Genomic DNA, 22,736 nt, shown 5'->3' with positions numbered 1-22,736 from the left:
ATGGATTGGGGTTAGTATGAAACTTAATGTTATGCAGTAGTTGCAGTATTATTACAATTCGATTGGTTCTATAAAGTCAATCGATCAATCAATTCAGCCATTCTGAGTCTACTGTTGGACAAAGGCCACTGTCATAGCATTCCGTGACTCACACGACCGCGCCAACCTCTGCCACGTCACTCCTGCAAACTTCTTAATCTCGTCTCTCCACCTTCTGTCTGGTCTCCCTCTTCCACGCTTCCCATCTCGCGGTGTCCACTCAGTAACACATTTACTCCATCGTTCATCAGTCGTTCGCACTAACTGACCTGCCCAATTCCACTTCCACTCCGCCTCCACAATATATTCCACTCTAGTCTGCTCTTGACTTGATCTTGATCTCTTTCGGCCTCTCAGCGTTATTCCCATCACTGATCTCTCCATTCTCCTCTATGCAGTCCTTAGCTTTGTTTCCATCGCCTTCGTCAGTTTCCAAGTCTCACACCCGTAGATTATTATTGACAGAATCCATTGATTAAATTTAAATTTCAAACATAAAGGTAGAGAGCCTTTCAGGATTTTATTATACTTACCAAACGCTTTCCAACCAATTGCAATACGTCTTTTTATTTCATTAGCATGGTATTTTGTCACTTTCACCATTTGGCCAAAACAATTATACTCCTCAACTTCAAGACTCTCACCATCGATTATAATCTCTTTACTTTGAACTTTCGTGTTGAACATTACTTTGGTTTTACTCTTGTTCATTTTCAAACCTACTTTGAGACTTTCCTTGTTCAAATCACTCAGCATATTTTGCAAGTCTTCTGCTCTTTCTGAAATAAGAATGTCATCCGCAAATCTTAGGTGGTTCAAATATTCGCCATTAATCTTCAAACCTTTCCCTTCCCAACTCAACCTTCTGAAAATCTCTTCCAAGCAAGCTGTAAATAATTTGAAATCGCATCACTTTGCCGTACTCCTTTCTCGATCTTGATCTTCTCTGTATCTTTATGTTGTCGAATTATAGCCGTAATTATCGCATAAATCTTTTCTAAAACCCTTACGATCTGTTCGTTTGTACCCTGCTTGCGTAGAGAGTTTATTGTTGCTCATTGTTCTACACAATCAAAGGCCTCGTAATATACAAAATCTAAACAAAGAAGTATATTCTATTCCGTCATTTTCTCGATTAGGTGGTTCATCGCCTACAAATGGTCTAGAGTCGAATATCCGCTCCTAAAGCTTGCCTGTTCTCTCGGTTGGTTTCCATCTAAAACTTGACTTAGTCTATTTGTAAGGATCTTGGAGAATATATACATTTGATAGCAAGCTAATCGGTCGATAGTTACTAAGGTCCTTCTGGTCTCCTTTTTTATGAAGCAAAATCACTATAGCACTACATCACGATCCAGGAACACTTCATTGACGTAAGCACTTAATATGAACTTCTTTCCCTGCGTCTTTCAAGAGATCTATCGATATACCATCTTCCCCAGGTGCTTTTCCTCGTTTCATCTTAAAAAAAGAAGAAGAAAAAATCTACTACTTTGTTATCTTTGGTACACTACACTCTACAGATGAATTTATTGACTCAACTACGGTCTTAGACGAGTAAAGCTCTTAGTAAAATTCTTCTTTTTACCATTCTGTCTCTACATTTAATGATTTCTCCATTTCTATCTTTCAAACATATAATTTACTGTCTTCCTAAAGCATGTCTGCGCTCGGTCCCTTTAATAATCTTACCTTTCCGAATAGTTTTCTCTATTTCATCCAGATTTCTCTTTCTTTTCTCTGATCTCTACCTTTTTTTGATAAGCTTGTTTAGTTCTATTCTTTCTATTTCGTCTCCCGTGCTTTTAATCTGCATGGTCCTTCTTTTTTTAATTGTCATTTGTAGCTTTGGAGTATTTTTTTTTCTCTAATACATTTTGTACTTCATACGTTCTCTGACGATTCCCTAATGATATCCACTAAATTCAAATTCATATCTTCGACGATGTCCTCGTTAGTTTTTGGAATTTCAAATCTACTTTTAATTTCTAACTGAAATTTCTTCTTATCCTTAACCTTTGCAAGGCTTATTTTCTAATTTAAAACTAGTCTATTTCTCTCGGTTCTGAAATTGAATTTAGCTGTTCAGCCTACCATTCTATGGTCACTACCTATGTTGACTTTATGACCGTAACATTGTTAACGCTCTTGCTCTCATCTCCTAATATGAAATTACTTCGTTCTTTGTTGTTCCATTTGGACTTTTCCAGGTCCAATTTACGACCTACACGCTTTTGGGAGTGTTCATTAAAGTAGGTTAGGTTAATTTTTCAAACCGTTTTTTTGCGGGCCACTTTTTCAGGAGCAACAGAAAATTAACAATATTGTAATACTTTACTTGTGGGATGGTGAAGGGATATTTTGTTGTCACTCAATATTGTTAATATGATTAACATTTTTTTTTTATTTCATTCGGATCCAATAGCTTTCCATTATTTGGTGTTCCGTTTTCCAACGATGGGAGACATGATTGATACCTAGTGTATTATTTTCTTTTATTTATTTATTTTTATTTATCTATTTATTATTATTATTATTATTATTATTATTATTATTATTATTATTATTATTATTTTTGCACGGGACGAAAGGGGAGTTGAGAGTTAGGCAATGAGTAGTCTATCATTTTCTGTTGTCAACGTAGATTAACACTGATGACGTCATCGCAAGTCAGACTGTATTACTCACCAACTTACTGCCGATATACCGGTATTTCGTTGTTGTGTTATTAGAGTATTTTGTAATAGGAAAACTGATGTGTTTAATTACATTATCTAATGTCCAACAGTGAGGTTTCGGGTGAATGATAATAGGGTTGTCAGTATAAAGGTCCGTAAAAAAGTATTATTTCCCAGAATGGAACGAAAATAAAGCAATGCATTTCACGTTAGTTTGGGTAGTTGTCAGCTTGTTTGGATAGCCACGTAATTTAGTAACAAATTATGGATGGACTTATGCATGAAGTCTGTTTTGTGCGTATTTGTGCAAATAACGCACGAAGGGAATATAACAGTTTAGAACGATTTTGATTAGTGAATAGATGCTCATGGTGTCAAGACACGATAAACAAAAAAGTAACGAACTTTGTCTCGGGTGAGCCGAGTTGGTGACGTCATGTCGCGTCAGTTGAACACGAGATTGCCGATGTACGTCATGAGTTAGCCGCTTAGCTTTGAGGAAAAGGAGGAAGGATGGGATTGGAAGTCGATTTTTTCACGGATTAACTTTGATGCATGTCGGCCCCGATTCATGCAGTGTATCACCCCAGCTGAAAGTGATGAAAGATAAGAACCTAAGAGATAGATAACGTAATCTTGGGTATTAGGATTTCACCAGCAGACCACGGGTCGATAGCTCTGGGAATCGACTGAAAATGAATATATTGATGAACAGACAAATGATCAGATGAAATGGGAATATCAGTTGAAAAATTAAATTATCACCATTAGATAGATAGGTGGATATAATATGCATATACAAATGTTTCAGGTTCTCGTGATAATGAGAGGGGGTGGGGGTGGGGAGGGGGTGACTGAAATCATAGATCCCGAAAAAAAAAATGACTTATGAACATTCCCACCGCGTGGGTCAAACGCAGCGCAACGAGGCACAGTTCACCTGTCGTAGAATACGGCAGCCGAATATGATTTATCTCCATGTCTCCATTATAAAGCGAGCTTTTTCTCATCCACTCGTAAGTCTCCAGCCCCAAGTCTCCAAAGCCCATACCTCCAAAGCCACGACACCACGAAATTTATATCTCTAATCGCCCGGTGGCAGGAGCCATCTTTCATACACAAAAATCTTTTAATTTTCTTACAGACATTCTTCCCTTCCCACAAAAACCGATTCCGTGCAAGCGGGTGGTCTTACCTAGCAAGTCGCAAGTCGCAAGTCGCAAGTAACAGCACGGAACAGATGCCGGGAACAATCTGGGCTGCGTCGTCCATTCAGTCACTCACTTGCAAACTCTCTTGCTCTACTGGCATACCTTGTGTATCCAATTTTTGTTTCGTCTTATCCCGTCAGAGAAAGAGAGAGAGAAAATTAGAAAGGGAACCACGCGAGGTAGCCACTGTCACAGTTTTGAATACTGCCATAGAAGAAGAGTTGGGTGACCGACGTTTCACTGGTTTGTTCTGTAAGGTGGATACAAGAAAGGAGAAGCGAGTTATTTCCTTTTGAAGGGTGTGTGACCAAAGCTGAGAGGGGTCATCGAGAGAGGCCGTGGACGAGTGAAACAGCTGGTCGTCGTGATCAAGCCAAGTTGAGATTTAAGAACATAAGAACATAAGAATGAAGGAGACTGCAAGAGACCATAAGGCCTACACTAGGCAGCTCCGTATCCATCACCACCTGTCATCCCCATCCATAAAGTTGTCTAATCGTTTCTTAAAACAACTGATAGTTTCAGCGCTTACTACTACATGGTTACTAAGCAGGTTGGACCCGTGTCTTAGAGGAAGTTTACACGGTTCGACAGACACGTGTTTAAAGCGATGTGTGAACGTGTGAACGGGGTATTTGGGGTTTAACCAGTGTTCGACAACCCAATACCCCGTTCACACATCACTTTAAACACGTGTCCGTCGAACCGCGTTCGACGAACCGTCGTGTGAACCCCTTCTTGTATAGTCCTCGCAGAGTCGCGTGAGCGAGAGGCGGGCTGGTCTACCACCACCTGACTGCTGTGATGCTGTGGGGAGTTGGGTGTCGAGTGAGACGGGGATCAAGGAATCAACTAGGTCAGCCCATCTGCGCTCAAGGGGCATTCGTAACACGTTCCACAACGTTTCTGTATCAATTCTGTCATGCACTTTCTCCGAGGCTGTCAACACCCGAAAGTATATCATTACCTGCCGTTAAATGCTTATCACACACTGGTCTTGCCATGGATCCTCTCCCGACACTGTTCTTGCCCCTTTGTAGTAGGGTGTGGTTGGTTATTACATCATGGTAGGGAGAATAGTCCTTATGTGAAGGATTAATGAAAGGTTAATCCTCGTCATATAAGGACTATTCTCTCTACCATGACACGTAACCAACCACATCACCTTTTAGTCCGCTTCTGATCCTCTCAGTCTTTACCCGTACACCATACCAACCACACTCGATATACTATTCATCTATCTATATACTAAAGTTTTTTTCCCCTTAAAGTGGGGGTAGCCAATTCAAAAGGCAAGTACCCACTCCCTCCCATTTTATTCCCACCCCTTCCACTCCCATCCATCATCACCCTTTCCCCCCTCCCATCTTAGCTCCTCGTGGATGACTGATCATCCCTGTATCTCGCCCACTGCCCTGTGTCAGAAGCAATGCAGCAAGACACAGTACATCCACAGCAAGGGCCCTCCCCTTTGAGCTCCGTCAGCTACTAGAGCGTCCGCCGCCGCTCTAACAGCTGCAGCCTCTCTTTTCTACTGCTCCCCTATCCCCCTCCGACTAGCTACACTATTCCACCTCCTCTCCACAAGGTGTGTCTTACATAAACACCACCGCACGGGCTCAAAGAAAGCCCGTGGGAGTGATACTTCACAAAAAAAAAAAAAAAAAAAAAAAAAAAAATCCCCTCCACCCACGCACCCACTCCCCTCCCACTCACCACCTCTCCTCCCCTCTCATCTTAGCTCCTCGTGGATGAAAGGCCATCCCTGACTCCTGACCACCATCCGGGTCGGAAGCAGTGGAGCAAGACGAGGTACATCCACAGCAGGGCCGCTTCACTTACACGGCGACCCCCCCCCATCTCTCTCTCTCTCTCTCTCTCTCTCTCTCTCTCTCTCTCTCTCTCTCTCTCTCTCTCTCTCTCTCTCTCTCTCTCTCTCTCTCTCTCTCTCTCTCTCTCCCTCCCTCTGTCTCCTCATGCGGAAATTAGAAAAGACGGGGAGAAATGAAAAATGCCTTCGGGCTGCGTCAAAATATCAGACCTGGGCGCGTTACTGAAAAATCAGGGGTGCATTTCCGTCAATGCGTTACCGATGTTAATTTCCTTAGAGCGGTCTGCGTTACTGCGTATGTGTATATGTATATAAGGTACACATACGCAGTATGTATATACAGATTTTTCGGTAATGCACTACCTGTCCAGCGGTAACGCACTACCAGTAACGCGTCCAGCTCTGCAAAATATCCATCCACAACCATTCTCCACTCACCTGCCCTCTCCCTTCCTTGCTCGACAGACCTCGAAAATAGAGAAGACGGAGAGAAAATCCTTTTGGGCTGCGTCAAAATACCATCCATAAACAGTCATTCTCCACTCCCCTGCCCTCTCCCTTCCTTGTTCGACAGACATTACCCTCATGACCAAAGCCCCATCCATTTCACTCGTAGATCATTCTACCGGTAGCACCCCAAGTTAAGAACTCCTGAACTGATCATCACGATTGGTTTGGCACCTCTGGTGTCAGACTCCATTCACGACTACAGCCACACTTAGACACTGCGAGATACAAAGGCGGGACACCACGAGCGTAGCTCCCCATCCCGCAAAATACAACTAGGTAAATACTTGACCGGGGCCAAACCTGCACAAGCACTTGTCACCCTCCACACAACCTTACCAAGCCGTATGAAGCCACCATAGTGAGGCACGAGGGCTGTATCGTCCCGCAGGGGGAAGTACGGTGATCCAGCATTGGGCCATTGATGCCGAACTCGCGAAAGTCACGACAGCGAAGGAGGTGGCGTTGTATACGTGTCGCGGTCCACATCAGGTGGCTAGGCAAACGTCTTTCGATGCTGTGACGCGCTTCTTGACAGATCCTGCCGATCATGTGAGACCAAGTTCGTTCAAGCTCAGATTAACGACCCGCGGCTTGAACGATGTTTCGATCCACCGTGACCCCCCCAAGGCCTGCATTCGCTTTTCAGACGCTTAATAATATCACCTGGCGGCGTTTGCCATAGCAGCTGTATGAGAAATAGGTAAGATGTGTTTTGTAGACCTGTTTGGTGTGGGGGAAGAGCCCGTATGTGTTGAGCTTCGAGCGCTTAAGTTTGATATTCAGTTAAATGTAAAAACCCATTTATTTTTATATTGTATATAAGTACGAAGGCAAATGAAGGGTGAAAGTCGTATGTGTGTATGTATATGTGTGCTTAAATGTGTGTGTGCGTGCGTGTGTGTGTGTGTGTGTGCGGATTGGTGTGGGTGTGATTCACCATGGTCTTGGATCATGCTAGAGTCATGGTCAACAACTCTACCCTTCCGGATAAGTTTATGTGTTGCCCGATCTATGGACAACGTTGTGACCTTACACGCACGCACACACACACACACACACACACACACACACACACACACACACACAACACAACACAGATAGAACCACACACAAAACTGGCACCAACACTCTCAAAACTATCATACAAAAACTTAAACTACAGACACTAGAGCATACACACACACAAATGTTGTGCACGTCAAAACACACCTATGTCATGCACAGTAGGTTAATGAAAATTAAAGATAAATTCTAGATTATTGGTAGTGACGAATAGATGTTTTATTGGTACCATGAAACAGAGTACTCCCGCCACATGTTTGGGTTGTGGGCCCACTAAGCCACGATTACACTCCATCCTTGGACGGAATTCAATTGAATCGTTGTAATCCAACTATTCCTTTGGCTAATGTAATTGTAGCTTAAATCAACTCCTCTTCTGTTTCCCGCCAACGCGGAAAGTGCGTTGGGTACCCAAATGGAACCATTCAAAGGGTAGATGGACTCACTACGCGTCAATGGCCACCCAAAACCCGTTGTGGGTCAATAACTCACATGTTTGTCGTGAGTGGCGTTCCTGCAAGGCTGGGACGCGGGAGTCTGGGAGGCTGAGTGATGCCTTAGTGTTGTGAGATTGCGCTAAGGCGTCAATCTTTTGTTAACAGCACGCCTCTTCGTTTCCTAATTCAAGTCGAGATGGATGGCACCTCTTGATTCAGAAATAAAATCAGCTGATGAGTAACTTGTCTTAGACTTGGAGAGACGTAGAGCTCTTTGGGTCGAATGCTTTGAATATTTGTACATGGCTGACTCTTCAACCGCCGTCCAGCTTAACATAAGTGGTGTTTGGATAGAGATTGCCGATCCACCGGTAGATGAAAAACTGCACATTCTGAGTGAAGTTAGGAGAGTCTGTGAGTGTTGAAGGTTGGAAAGGTTTTTCCAGATTTGCACCTTCACCGTGGAGAAAGCCGGAACTGAGGCTATAATCCGCTTTGAAAAACGAGAAAGTTAAAAAAAAAAAAAAAAACGGGTTTAGGGCATTTGGTTTATAAAGTGAAGCCAGTGATGTGTCGTCGTTATTTTAGCACTCGAAAGTGACCGAAACATACTTAGAAGATGGAGATTAGTTTATATATATATATATATATATATATATATATATATATATATATATTATATATGTATCGTGTAATTCGTAGTCTTTGTTGGAATGATTTATGTATCTGTCGTCGTCGGCACCAGCTCGTCTCCGAGTATTGGTTTCTGTCGACGATCTTTCACTCTCTTCATTGTGGGTGCTTATGAGTGATGTGACTTAAGAGGCCTAATCTATGATGGAAGAGACGCGGGCAGTGTTCGCAGGGGAGGGTAGGAGGGGGGCGGGGTTGTTCTGCTCTCTCTCTTCTTCTTTTTGCCTCCTCGTTTTCTTTCTTATTCTCCTCAAAGGTCGCAGTACCTTGGTGGGCAGCTCTCCTCCAAGCTTTGCGGTCCTTGGCGGTTTGCTCCCACGAGGAGGGGTCGATGTTGGTTACAGCCAGGGTGCGCTTGAGTTGGTCTTTATAGCGCAGTTTTGGGGCTCCTCGTGGTCTTGTTTCCGTGGTGAGCTCACCGTAGAGCATGTATGGTATAGTGAATGAGACATGTCAAACTTTGTCAGAGAAATGTTGCGAAATTGGATTTCTCTCTCTTGTGCGGACACGCCCTGTGCGCTGTGCATGTTTACGAGGCACAGCGATTCCGTGGGAGAATTGCAGTTTTGGCGTGGAGATGAATCACCTCTTCGGATTTTTTTTTTTTCTCCCAAGGGCGAAGAAATAAAGGTCCCTCCCATATTTCTTGTGTGTATATATATATATATATATATATATATATATATATATATATATGTGTGTGTGTGTGTGTATGTATGCAAGGTAACTACTTAAGAAAATAAACAAACGAAACAGAACGCTTTCGTATATTACATCTTCAGTGTAAATTACACTGAGGATGTAATATACGAAAGTGCTAAGCTCCATTTGTTTATTTTCTTAAGGGGTTACCTTGCATTTATAAAACACACGTTCCTAGTTTTTTTATTACACACACACACACACACACACACACACACACACACACACACACACACACACACACACACACACACATATATATATATATATATATATATATATATATAATTGTGTGTGTATTAGTTGTATTTACATAGTATTATACGGGGAGCAATGCTCGTAGTGACCCGTCTGTGTATCTTTCGGCATCTAGTTTGTTCTTAAATTCTTGCACTGACTGTTGCCTCGTCCAACTTCTTCCAGACATCCACCACTCTGTAGGAAGCTATTCTTTTTTAGGTCTCTTCAATAACTAAACTTTTTGAGCTTCTTTTCACGTCCTTTTTTCTTTTATCCCACTTAAATAAATCTTCTGTATGTGTGTGATTAACATCCATGGTCTTTGGACCACGTGTTGGACTCGTGATCGACAGCTATTTCCTTCCCGGAAGAGAACTCAGAGCTCATATATGACCGATCTATGGGTAATGCTGTCATTTTACACGCACACACCCCCAACTCCCCGCCCACGAGAGTTGGAGTAACAACCTGCAGCGCAGCGATACTGAAATTATTTCAGCCCTGGGCGGTATTCGAACCCGGACTACCATGGTGGCAGCCGGGAACGCGCGTGCGCGTGTATAGAAAAAATCGCTTTACTATGGGTTAAGATAACGACAAAATCAAAAGAGAAGTGAGTAGGCATTAAGATCTTCTGTATATCTTCAGACAGTACGTTGTTGTGTCTTGAGGAAATACGGAGGGAAAGGTCGTTGAGAGAGATTACAAGGATGTCCCCCAAGTAGAGAATTAGTAGTAATTAGTAGATGGAATGCAAAATTATTGTGTAAGTGAAATCAAGATTACGAACCGGGTTTATATGATTTGTGTATCATCTCGAGAAAATTGCCGCACTCAGGTTGCCTCCCCGATGATCACGATTAACTGTCCCACCCGTACTCGTTTTATTTGACAAAATAGCTGAGGTCTGTTATCTCCTTATCTCATAACAAAAGAGTTTATTTTCTCCTTGTCCCCTTCCCTCTCTCTCCTTCAGGTAGCCTGTCTCCTTTTGTTTCTCTGGAGAAAGTCGTCCTGCTCAATTACCTTGCCTTATCCCTGAGAGACTTCGATGAGAAAATCATCAACCTGCAATACCTCTTTACCTTTCTGAGAGACAAATGGTCATCTCCTTTTAGCTCCAAGTCCAGTTTTGAAGAATTTTATAAATTGTTTTCTCTTCATCTCTGAGAAACAAATTTACCTCTTTCCCCCCTGGGAGAAAACGACTACCATCCTTGGAATTTTCATCGCTGCGAGAGAATGACCACTATAACTTCCTTTCGAGTGAAGTCGTCAAGCTCACCACCCCTTTGAGAGAAAGTTAATTATCTCTTGTATCCCTTACCTCCTTTAGAAATTCGAAGTGTTGTGTTACCTCACCCCCCCAAAAAAAAGAATAAATAATAATAATTAATAATACACTTGCCCCCCAACGATAAAAGGCGGATCAGATGTCCCAAGTCTTCTGGAGTAGATCTCAGACGTGCCAGGGCAGGCAGGCAGGCAAAACCGGTTTCTAAGTACAGACGCTCCTCTACTTACGTTCATTCGTTTTACGTTTTTTTCGATTTTACGTTTGAACTGACGGTGAAAAAAGAATTTTTGTTTGTTTTTTTTTTAGTGAATTTTTTAGTTTACCGCGCTCTCCTTAGTTCAAACGATACTTGCGCACGACGCTGCGTCCATTGTTTACATTGCGCAGACGACAAACTGAAAATGCCTTGCCTCCTCCTCCTCCCCCTCCTCCTCCACCATCTCAATTTATGTTGCTTGAATTTAATCTATTTGAAATTAATGTTATTATTTTACAATGTTATGTGTTTAATTAATCATTTAGGGGTGTTTTTATAAGATACGGTAATAGAATTTACCGATGTATAGTACAGTAACAACTTACGTTCATTTTCAACTTACGTTCGGCCGTTCGGAACGTAACTAAAACGTAAGTTGAGGAGCGTCTGTAACTGAATTCAATCTTCACCACCAAATGCATATTGTCAGTACATGTATGACATGAGCTGTTCATCAATATTCGATTCTTAATGAGCATCTGTTTTCTTCATTCGACCTTGGAGCACTAATCGTCCTGTAGGCCTCGTTTGAGGTATGCATGTGACCTGCATAGGTACCTCACAAAGGCGTTGGTGGTAGGTATTGTCTTCTCATATACATCTCACTCGGCGTCTCTGTGCGTGTTGTTTCAATAGCTGTTGCATTCGAAGAAGAATTTAATGTCCTGTCTGTCACGCCTCGACCCTCAATAAACTTTATTGTCAAAATAGTGTTATATCTTGGAGGTTTTGTTTTTGTTGGTGTTACGCGTTACGAATACTTGTTCACCAGAGGAGCGATTCGGACATGATAGAGGATCGCATTCGATAGAGATTCTTTCAAGGCCGTCTTGGGACTGACCCACAGCCGTGCGAAGTGCATTTGCAGAGATCCATATGTCAAGTGCATCTCGCACGTATCAGACGATTTTATTCAACTGAACTCCCGTCTGGAATGGAGTCGTGATCGATCTAGACCCAGTTCAAGCCTGGGGTCTTTACTTCAGCAAGTTAAAACCGTCTAGTTTGTGCCGGCCCAGGAACTATGCATGACTTCCGACGCGCAGAAAATGTGTGAGGGGAAGTGGAGGGAGTTGGTGGAATATTTCAGTGTCAACCTCTTCCCCCCCCCCCCCATCTATTGCAGAACCTTTGAAATAACTTTAATATCTCAGCAGATCCGTGCACAAAGGGAAAAAAAAAATCATCAGCGTCTATCACAAGGGCGCTGGTAGTGCAGTCGGAAGCATGGAGGTCTCGAATCTATTCTCGCAGACGACGACGGCTCCAATCGCTACGCGTTTTTTGGCGTAAGCTTCTCAACCTCTTCAACACAGCAAACATGATACGTTTTCTTATATCTAGTTTAAACAAAAAGTAAATAATGTCTCCTCGAATTTTTTTGATAATGCAGACATGAAGTTAAGCTTGAAAGGATTACTTTAAAAAGATACACTTGACAAAGATTAGCCTATTCATCGGTTTTCCTCACGGAAATCCTCTCCCGGACTCCTAACGATCAGGAGCAACACTAGTATGTGTGTGTTTGATTTACCATGGTCTTGGATCACGTGTTAGGCTTGTGATCGACAGCAGTTTCCTTCCCGGAAGAGAGCTCAGAGATTATATATGACCGATCTATGGATAATGCTGTGACCTCACACGCACACACCCGCACACCCAACTCACCGCTTCGAGAGTTGGGGTAACGACCCGCAGCGCACTTATACTAATAATATTTCAGCCCTGGGTGGGATTCGTATCCGGACCACTGTAGTGGCGGCCAGGAATTGTACCACTGTGCCACCTAGTATATATACATATGTTTACATATATATATATATATATATATATATATATATATATATATATATATATATATATATACACACAGATATGTATATACATATATACAGATATATGTATATATATATATATATATATATATATATACAGATATATGTATATAATATATATATGTATACAGATATAATATGTATATATGTGCTATCAAGTATATATACATATGTTTATATATGCAAATTAGACCACTTGGAAAAAGAAACTAACGAAGCAGAGCGCTTTCATATATTACATCTTTTTGCACTGAAGATGTAACATACAAAAGCATTCTGCTTCATAAGTTTCTTTTTCCAAGTGGACTACTTTGCATAAGTGAATACACAGACCCGTGTTCTTATATGTATATATATATATATATATATATATATATATATATATATATATATATATGTATATATATATATATGTATATATATATACAGTACTACCTCTCATTAACGGACTAAAAGGGGGGTAATGGTGTCCATTGATGTAAATAATGCTTTGATTTGGAGTGGTTTTTGGGTGGCACAGTGATTGCACAGCACTAAACAACAGCACCAAAAACACAGCAAAAACATGGCAAACACAGCTAATTAACGTCCGTTAAAAAGAGGTAATACTGTATATATATATATATATATATATATATATATATATATATATATATATATATATATATATATATATATATACATATATACATACATATATACACACACATATCAAGGTCTACTATTATACAGGACATGCACACCCAGATTCCTGGCTCCGCAAGTGGAGGCCAGTCCAGTGTGCTATGAGTAGTGGAGGTGTAAGGTTGTGTCGCTCTGTCTTTCACCTGTGGCTGCATTTAGATGTGGATAGGCTCTCTCACTCTGCCAGTGGCATGCAAATATCACTCAGGCTGTATTATAGCCTGTATAAGGCAATTTTTGATAACTGGCTCAAGAAGCTCATGAAATTCCAAGAACAGGTTTGTACAAACCAGTAAGAACCAGCTGAATCCCACCACTGCCCATAGTTGCTCAGGGTATAAATGAGCTAATAATACCTTGATATGTGCTAAGTATTTTGTGGTAGTTGATGTGGGACAGCTGAATCCCACCACTGCCCATAGTTGCTAAGGGTATAAATGAGCTAATAATACCTTGATATGTGCTAAGTATTTTGTGGTAGTTGATGTGGGACAGCTGTAGTCGGCTGAAGGGAAACTCAAATCATGAATGGTTCTGATTTAGGTTATTATATGCCATTGTTGCTTTTTTAGCCAAATAATTTTTGATAATATTAGGCAGTTTCATTTGGCTAAGGGGTTCTGGGCACAAATGGGTTTAGGCATCTTAGCCTGTGTACACTTATGTTGCACTTTAGATGCTTTATTCTAGCTAATGCCAGGTAATTTTATTCAGATGGGAAGGGACAGGGTACAGATAGGTTAATTGGTGTCCAAAAATGCATATCATGTGTGAACTAATTGCCGTTAACCGCCCAAATCTTAGTTACAAAAAGGTTGTCGTTCTGTTACAGGGCAGGGCAAGCGCTATGGATGCCCACCTCTTACCTCTTCTACAACTTCGTCTTCCTGATGACGCTCCTTTGGTGCCTCCACCATAAGGACTCTGAGGAACCGCCTTTCATGGTATGTATGAATCCTTGGACTATGTTATGTACTTAATTGTATTTACATAGTTATTATGTACAGAAAAAATATGTCAGAATGGAAAGCAGTGACTAGCAGAGTCCCATTAGGGCCAGTGCTAGCTTCAGTAATGTTCTTTGTTTAGAAAATGACATAATTGAAAGTGCAAGTTACACTTACATGTTTGCAGATGATTTAGATAACATATAACTGGAGCCAAGAATGGAAAATTAATTTCATTGCGGGAAAATGCAAAATACTGTACTGTATTGAAAATAGGAAATAGCCCAAGAGTTATCAGTTATCAATTATCAGTTAATTATTCAAAGGAAAGTGAAACAGTTACAAGAGCAAAAGAGGAGAAAGATGTGGAAATGTAGATAAGAGATATCTTGTAATCTGACAAACATATCAGCAAGGTGGTGGGGGAGACATATAGATTACTGATGAACATAAAGGTGGTTTTTCATTGTATAGATAAAGAATGAAAGAATAGAAAATAGAAAATAAATCATATTGTAATCCATCCTAAATTGGAATATTCAGCTATGGTATGATCCCTGCACAGAGTGAAAAATCTAAGCAAGATTGAGAGAATACAGTAGAAATACAAGAGGACACGGAAGGAAAATCAAGAAAGACAGTTATAGAAGAGATCTGAAAAAGAACAGCTTTCCCCACAGAGTAATAGACATTTGGAACAAGTTAGATGAGAAAGTGGTGTGTACAAAAACAATACACAAATTTAAAAACAGTCTAGATAAAATGAGATATGAAGACGGGACACCACGAGCATAGCTCCCCTTCCCGTAAAATACAACTAGGTAAATACAAAGAGAAATAACCAAAATGGTTCCCAACCTTTCAGAAAAGCTGCACAAGGTGAGAGTAGAAGCACTAGACCTACCATAGTTAAAATATCAAACAGGAAAAAGTGACTTGATTAGTGTTCAGATCATTTCAGAACGTGGGCAAATTTGAGAGAGAAAATCTCTGATATGGGATGGGAGGGAATCATAAAGGAAAAAGATTAATTTGAAAAAGACCATATGTCTGAAGGATGTGAAAAATACAATTTCTATACAATGTGTAAACTAGAATAGCCCAAGATGGAAGCACATAAGGATTAAAAATTTAATATGGTACAGTGAGACCTCTCATTAACAGACGTTAATTAGCTGTGTTTTCGGTGTTTTTTGGTGCTGTTGTTTAGTGCGTGCAATCACTATGCCACCCAAAAACGACTCCAAATCAACGGATCATTCACATCAACGGACACCGTTACCCCCCTTTTAGTCCGTTAATGAGAAGTAGTACTGTAATTGGAAAAGAAGGAACAAGACCCCCCCAGGCATATCTCATTTCCTGTAATATCCTAGAAGATGAGATAGCCCAAGCTGGAACCACAAAAGAATTTAAAATGGAGTACGGTAATTAGAGAATAAGAGACAAAAACCCCTGATATTATTTCTACACCTCTATGAAATTATTTTCCTTAGTAAAAACTGATTGAAACTTCAGTTCATTATTTCAGCTAATGTTGATACCTCTTCATAAAGCTCCCCATTCAATGTCTGTCTCAATTTACTATTGACAAATCTGTAGATCACTTTAGGCTTACCTTTGCATTTATCAGTTACTCCCATTTCAGTTCCTCTCTTCCTCTGTTTAACCTCTTCACTCCGGGGCACATCGCACGTCTGGCAGCATTAGCTGCCCGACGTGCAATGTTGCGTCATAGTAATCGCATTATAAAAAATATAGTCAGTGCTCAATCGTTTGTTCTCTTTCACCCGTGTATTTTGATAACCATAGAAGATTGATGAAGCCAGTTTAGAGAGAATGGAGATTACATAGGTATGACTACAATAAATATAATCAAGATACCGACGTCGGCATCATCGAGTACCAACTTGCTCCTCATGCCACCAACATAGGTGTCACCGTATGGAAGTGGTTAAGTATGTACCTAATTGTAGTGTACTGGAAGGGAGTTGTACACGTTGTCCTTTTTTTGTATTTTCCAGTATCTTCTAGGCTATTCCAGGGGTTGATATTTGTGTATGGAAAACTATTTATTTTTATATTCTTCAGAAATATGGTCTTATATAAAGGAATTGTGTAATACCTTTGCATTGTTCAGGTAGGATTTATTTAAAGTCCGTTATTTCTCTTTACAGGCACTCTGTGTCAATTTGATCTGCATCATACTGGATGTCGTGTCCTTGGCTATTTTCTGGCCCACCTTGCAGAGCAGTAGGTCATCCTTTCTTTGTGTTCATCCCACTTGGTTCACACAATTATATTTTTCTTACCTTACCCTCCCTACCTCACCTTCCGTAATTCCTTTTCACTCCTTTTCCTTCTCTCCCCACCTTACTATCCACCAGCCTCTCCCAGCTGTTTCCCCATCTTATTTCCTGTTATTTCCCAATCCTTATCAACTATGTTCCTCCACCAGTCCTCGATGCCCTTCTCTTCCTACTTCAACTTCTCTATAGGGACCAGCAATGGGTACCAGCAAATGGTGGTTCAGCAAGACAGATGTCAAAACGAATCATTTCCCTGTCATCTGTCTTCAGCATTTAGTCTTTCAGCCAGGCCCATCTCTATCAGCATTGACTGTATTTTCTTCATCTTTTCATGTAAAAATAACAGATGGCTGGTGACTGTTCCCCTCTAACTTTTCTAAATCATTGACAAAGAAATATCCCACACTAATCCAACATGGATACAGTCTGATGTTTCTTCTTACAAAGATCTATGGGAGGGTTTGGGGACCATTGCCAGCTGCCGTGAGGTTGTGGGTCCTCTGTCAACTATTATTACTATTAGCTTCTTTTAACTGAAGATTTTATTTATGTAAAGAGGAAGGCCCACCCACCTCAAGCTCTGACACATGATTCCATCATTCAAAGAGTCAAGGCAGAAATGGTGGTTGGTACTCTATTTGAATGATACAAATGCAGATTATTTGTTTACTGTTGAGGAGATACAGTTGAAGGTGAGATCTTGGACCTAGTTGGGAGACAAAGTATCAGCCCTTTGGTGGTACACCTCCAGATAGAAGTGAGTGTGTTCACAGATTTTGAAGATGGGTGGCAGGGAGACAATTCTTTCTGAAAGTCCGTCTTGCAGAACCACCAACAGCACCAGTCATTTGTCCCTCCTTGACTGGACACAGAAATCAGGAAGAGTTCTGTATATTTTTATTAGTTTGGTTCAATCAATCTTTGTTCATAGTACAGTGAGACCTCTCATTAACGGACATTAATTAGCTGTGTTTGTGGTGTTTTTGCTGTGTTTTTGGTGTTTTTGTTGCTGTTGTTTAGTGCGTGCAATCACTACGCCACCCAAAAAACACTCCAAAACACTGAAAACACAGTGAAAGCACCGCAAACACAGCTAATTAACATCCGTTAATGAGAGGTCTTACTGTATAGGATACAGAAGTCCGAGATATATAGAGAATGTATTATGGAAATTTTGAAGTAACATGTTTAATTGTTCTTGTTATCACCACTGGCATAATGTCCCTTTACTACTGCAGGTGCATCCAAGTTCAGCTCAGCCGTAGGCGTCATCCATGTGATGTGTCGACCTGTGTCATCATTCATCCTGTATCGCATCGTTATGGACAGAGCAGGCACCTATGGAAACTTTGGACTTCCAGCAGGACTTGATTCAATCTTTGGTATGAACTTGTCGTTTGGATAGGCAACATTTGTGTTGTTTTGTATTCATTGATAGGATACTGTGCTTTGCATTTAACCTGGGTATGGTTATCAAATTCATATAATTTTCATAGTATCTTGTATCTTCAGGATTTTGGGATTGACTTTATTGTGGCATCATGATTTCCAATAGAATTACTGATATATGAGTAATGAAATCTACACTCTTTTTTCCCTTGTTTTTTGCATATGATTTTCATTATGCAGGATTGACATAGCTGTATATTTCAGAAAGAAGAGATGATTTGCATGTCATATAATTTTATAGAGCAGTGGCATTCCTAAGACCTTAGATTGAGTGAAAACTTTTTTAATCATACTTAAAATGTTTATATTTATACAGAGGGTGTAGTGCTAATTTTATAGGTGCCAGAGCTCTGGAGGGCCTGACTAAATTCTGCCATTCTTAAAATCCCTACCAATGCAAGCAAAACGCACTAAACTGGCATCATTGAGCAGGGCTCATAATACTTAGCAGTGTTACTAAAAACAAAATTATGAGAATGACAGAAATATATACATACATATACCAAAGAGGGGGGGCGGGGTTAGCCAAAAAGAAAAAGGCATAGAAACCACTCCCACCCATTCCATCTCCTACATACTCCACTCCCCTCCACCCTCCTCTCTCCCTCTCACCTTGGCATCTCCTGGATGATGGGTCATCCCTGCATCCTGTCCACTGCCCTGGGTCAGAAGTAGGTGTGAAGAAAACTCAGTGGTGTTTCCTCACACCTACCAAAGGGACCATCAAATTAATTAGGACAATTCAGCCATTATTTTTAAATCTCATTGTAGTTTCTGGAGGAAAATTGTTAGAATCCTCTTTTATAAAAATAAATTCCCTAATTTTAACACCTCTAAAGGCCAGTCGTCACCTGATTGCATCACATCTTTAGCAGTCAATAAATTGTTATCAATTATCATAGGACTGGAACCAAACAGCCATCAGTCACTCCACTTGAGGCTTCTATCCCCGTTCTTTGCTGCATACCAACTCTCTGTATATATATTATACTACCCCAGCTTATGTACTTATCTGCTGAAGAGGACTGCAGAAAGTGGTCGAAATATACAGATCTATTTATATCTAATCTTATTTCTTATTTTCCGATAGTGGGAGACATGTCTTATTTTACTAATGTGTTACGACATTACTTTTCTCTGATGTGTGTCTGTGTGTATATATATATATATATATATGTATATATATATATATATATGTATATATATATATATATATATATATATATATATATATATATATATTTATATATATATATATATATGTGTGTGTGTGTGTTAAAAAGAATGCCACCATTTTTCAGTTGAGTAATTAACACTGTAGTGATGCTTTGTTCAAGTTTCTTACTTTAGGCCTGAATATATGGAAAGTGTGGCAGAATGAATTATTTTATTTTGGATTATTTGAATTTTTTTCTTCTTTTAACAGCTCAAGGCAACAACCATCGTGCACCCTATGAAGACATAGACAACCAGGCATCTCAGAACCTTCCACAGTCCTCCCCAACCAATCAAGGTGGTCCAGCCAATGACTCGCCCAGCAAGCTTTTCACCACCTAAAGAATTAGCAGGATGCAATGGGATCACAAATCATACATGAAATGTAGTATTTCTCAGCATTTCAGCACTGATGGGAAGGGAAGAAAGATTAGCTCTTGTTTGATAATTCTATTTTCATTTTTCAGAATGAAAGAAAATTAATAGCTATAATGTATTGGTTAAACATTTGGAGCTCTTTTATCTCATACCAACAATGAATTGCAATGGAAGAAAGCTTAGAGGATTGTAGAAAATTTGTTGGTCCACAAGAAGGGTGACTGTGAAGCGATGCCAGCCAAGTTTTAGAATAAATCATTCCAGTATTTTGGAACAAGTGATTAGAATGTTGCAACATAATGTAGACAAGATTATTAACTTTGATTATAAGCTTCAGGTTTTATTTAAACTAATTTCTATGCAGTCAGAAGACAGCTAGATCATTGCTTGTATAAATATAGTTCATTACAGAATACTTTTTTTGTACATGAAAAAAATCTGATACATTAATGAATTTTGAAAGGACTGGATGATTAATCATAAGATTTTACTCATTTATAAACTATTCATGTAGTAGGAAAGTAATAAGTTAACCATCAAAGATATGTATTATTTATTATATGAAGAAATATTTTATATCATAGACATAGATGTTAGATTTTATTGTTTCCATAGTGAGCAATAGAGTTTATTGTTTCTCAAGCATTATGATAAATGTGTCTTACACTCATCTCAGAATATAACTAGCTGATTAAAATAAGTGCATAAAAAAAGGCTGTACAAATTTCTAACACAAGTGATATTTGTATTCTGGAAAGAAGCAAATTGTGAAAATGTGTATGTATTTACCTACCTTACCTAATGTTTGTATGCATGTGTGTGTGAGTGTGTGATTCACCACTGTCTTGGATCACATGTTGGACTCATGATCGACAGCTATTTCCCTCCTGTGTGTGTGTGTGTCTATATACACAGTTATATACATTATATATATATATACATATGTATGCATATATAGTCTGTGTATATATGTACACACTTTACAAACTTCACAGATGGTAACTGCACATATAATGTTACTTTTAAGTGCTGTTCTGCACCCTGCCCCAAAATTGGTAAAGTACCACAGCCACTGTTTGTGCTTAATGGCATCATATGCATAGAATGGTTTGATTAGAAGCAACCCTTCACATTACTAACATATAGCAGTTCAATACCAGTTGACTGGGGCTTTGGATAATTATGATTATGATAACATACTATTTTTCTCTTCACTACTGTGGCATAGGCCATAGTTATAAGACTGGTGTCAGTAGGCTTGTCTCCTTGTGTCTACACACCTGTGAGCAACTGTAATGTTCATCTCTATATATTTTTCTAACAAGGTTTTGTGACACTTGGTATATAGGTTTCTGTAGTTGCAGGCAAAAGTCTTGGAAATAGGAAATATATCAGTGCTCTGGAAAGTGGACAGAATGAAAAACTTGTAACATTCTCTAGTGAACATAAATTTCTTTAAATCTAAAGAACCGAGCTTCACTGCATTCAACATTGCCATTTGTGAGCTGGAACCAGTAGCTAGTTTAACTTGCAGGACTGATCCTCGAGATGAAGTTAGGTCTTTAGATACCAGTAATGATGTAAATTTTGCACAAAAATTAAAGAGCTGTGAGGAAGTGGAATCTGCATCTTGTCCACTTTCGTCACTCCACCTTATTGCAACAGCATGTCAGAAATCTGTTATCTACCTGATAAGAAATACAAATATCAGGGAATGAACTTTTCCATACTCATAGATATAGACAGAAATTACTAGATGTAACTTACGTACGAGAAGCTCCCAAGAAACATCAGCTTTTGCAGATTCATTTGAAAGTAGTAAGTTTGTTCCATGAATTTCAGACCTTTGCTGGGATTATCTTATAGAACAGGTACTTAATATGTACAGCAGAGGTTTGTTGTGGAAATAATTAAACGGTAAAATTTAAGGTTTTTAGGTAGTTTCAATGGGCATGAAAGATCCAGTTGTATTATTTGAAAGACTCTTGTTTCTGAAACTGATATCCCTTCAGTAAAAAAAATAAACAAGCTATACAAGTTCTGTCAATATTGGATAAGACTTCAGTTTGTTCAACTGTATCTAAATTTGGAATAAAGTTTACCTTTCTTCACTGTCTGGCTACTTTTCACACATGTGTGTATAAAGATTGCACTCTAGAAGTACATACATGTGTAATAAAACCACTTGGAAAATAAAATGAAAGGTGACCGTACATTTTGAAAATGTCTTAAATAGACGAAAACGTTCGGTCACCTTTCATTTTATTTTCCAAGTGGTTTTATTACACATCTTGTGAATCACGTGTTTTTGTGATTTATTCGCATATACATACATACACATAAATATTTATATACAAAAAATCTGTCTTCACAAAAGAGAGGAGCTTTTTAGAGGAAAGTGAGGTGAGCAAGAATTTGGATTTAGAAGATATGAATGTAGAAGTAAGGGAAGTACTCAATCTTTTTGGATCAATGGATATGAGAAAGGCTTCAGGACTTGACAGGATTTCAAGTTGGATATTTAAAGAATGCAGAGAACAACTAGTGGACAAGATTCCGTCATATTGTATGTTCACTAAAAGAAGAAATAATGTTACATTATTGGAAAAGAGCTAACCAATTCTCAAAGGTGGAAATAAGGAGTCAACACTAAATTATAGGGTGCTGACATTGACTGACATAATGGTGAAATTGTGTGAAAGATCAATGGGTCAAATATCTTGATGAGATGAACATTCTGGCAGTCAGTTTGTCTTTAGATATGGAAGGTCATGTATGTCAAACCTTTAAGCTTTTACTCAAGTGATCTGATCAGTGTTCTCCAAAAGGGAGGGGGTGGATTGTCTACACCTTGATCTAGAGAAGGCGTTTGATAAAGTGCCTCTTAATCATCTTAGGTGAAAACTGGAGCATATTGGAGGAGTAAGAGGCAAACTTCTTATTTGGATGAAAGATTTTTATGA

The 22,736-nt window shown here is 39.6% G+C and overlaps 1 protein-coding gene across 2 annotated transcripts in view; it reads left to right on the top strand.

Annotated features, from left to right (window-relative positions):
• Nucleotides 1-21,884, top strand: part of LOC143020394 (type-1 angiotensin II receptor-associated protein-like) — a 36,238-nt gene extending 14,354 nt beyond the window's left edge. For both annotated transcript variants that reach the window (XM_076176808.1, XM_076176807.1), the window contains exons 3-6: nt 14,308-14,419; nt 16,600-16,675; nt 17,970-18,113; nt 19,607-21,884. In XM_076176808.1, coding sequence (XP_076032923.1) covers nt 14,308-14,419; nt 16,600-16,675; nt 17,970-18,113; nt 19,607-19,737 — 463 coding nt within the window. In that variant the 3' untranslated portion in view covers nt 19,738-21,884. The remainder of the gene's footprint in view (nt 1-14,307; nt 14,420-16,599; nt 16,676-17,969; nt 18,114-19,606) is intronic.
• Nucleotides 21,885-22,736: the final 852 nt, after the last annotated feature.

This window comes from Oratosquilla oratoria, chromosome 39 (assembly GCF_046742065.1).
Source record: "Oratosquilla oratoria isolate Oo_2021 chromosome 39, ASM4674206v1, whole genome shotgun sequence".
Lineage (NCBI taxonomy): Eukaryota > Metazoa > Arthropoda > Malacostraca > Stomatopoda > Squillidae > Oratosquilla > Oratosquilla oratoria.
The sequence above is the reverse complement of the archived record's forward strand: the minus strand, read 5'-3'. Positions and strand labels throughout refer to the sequence as shown.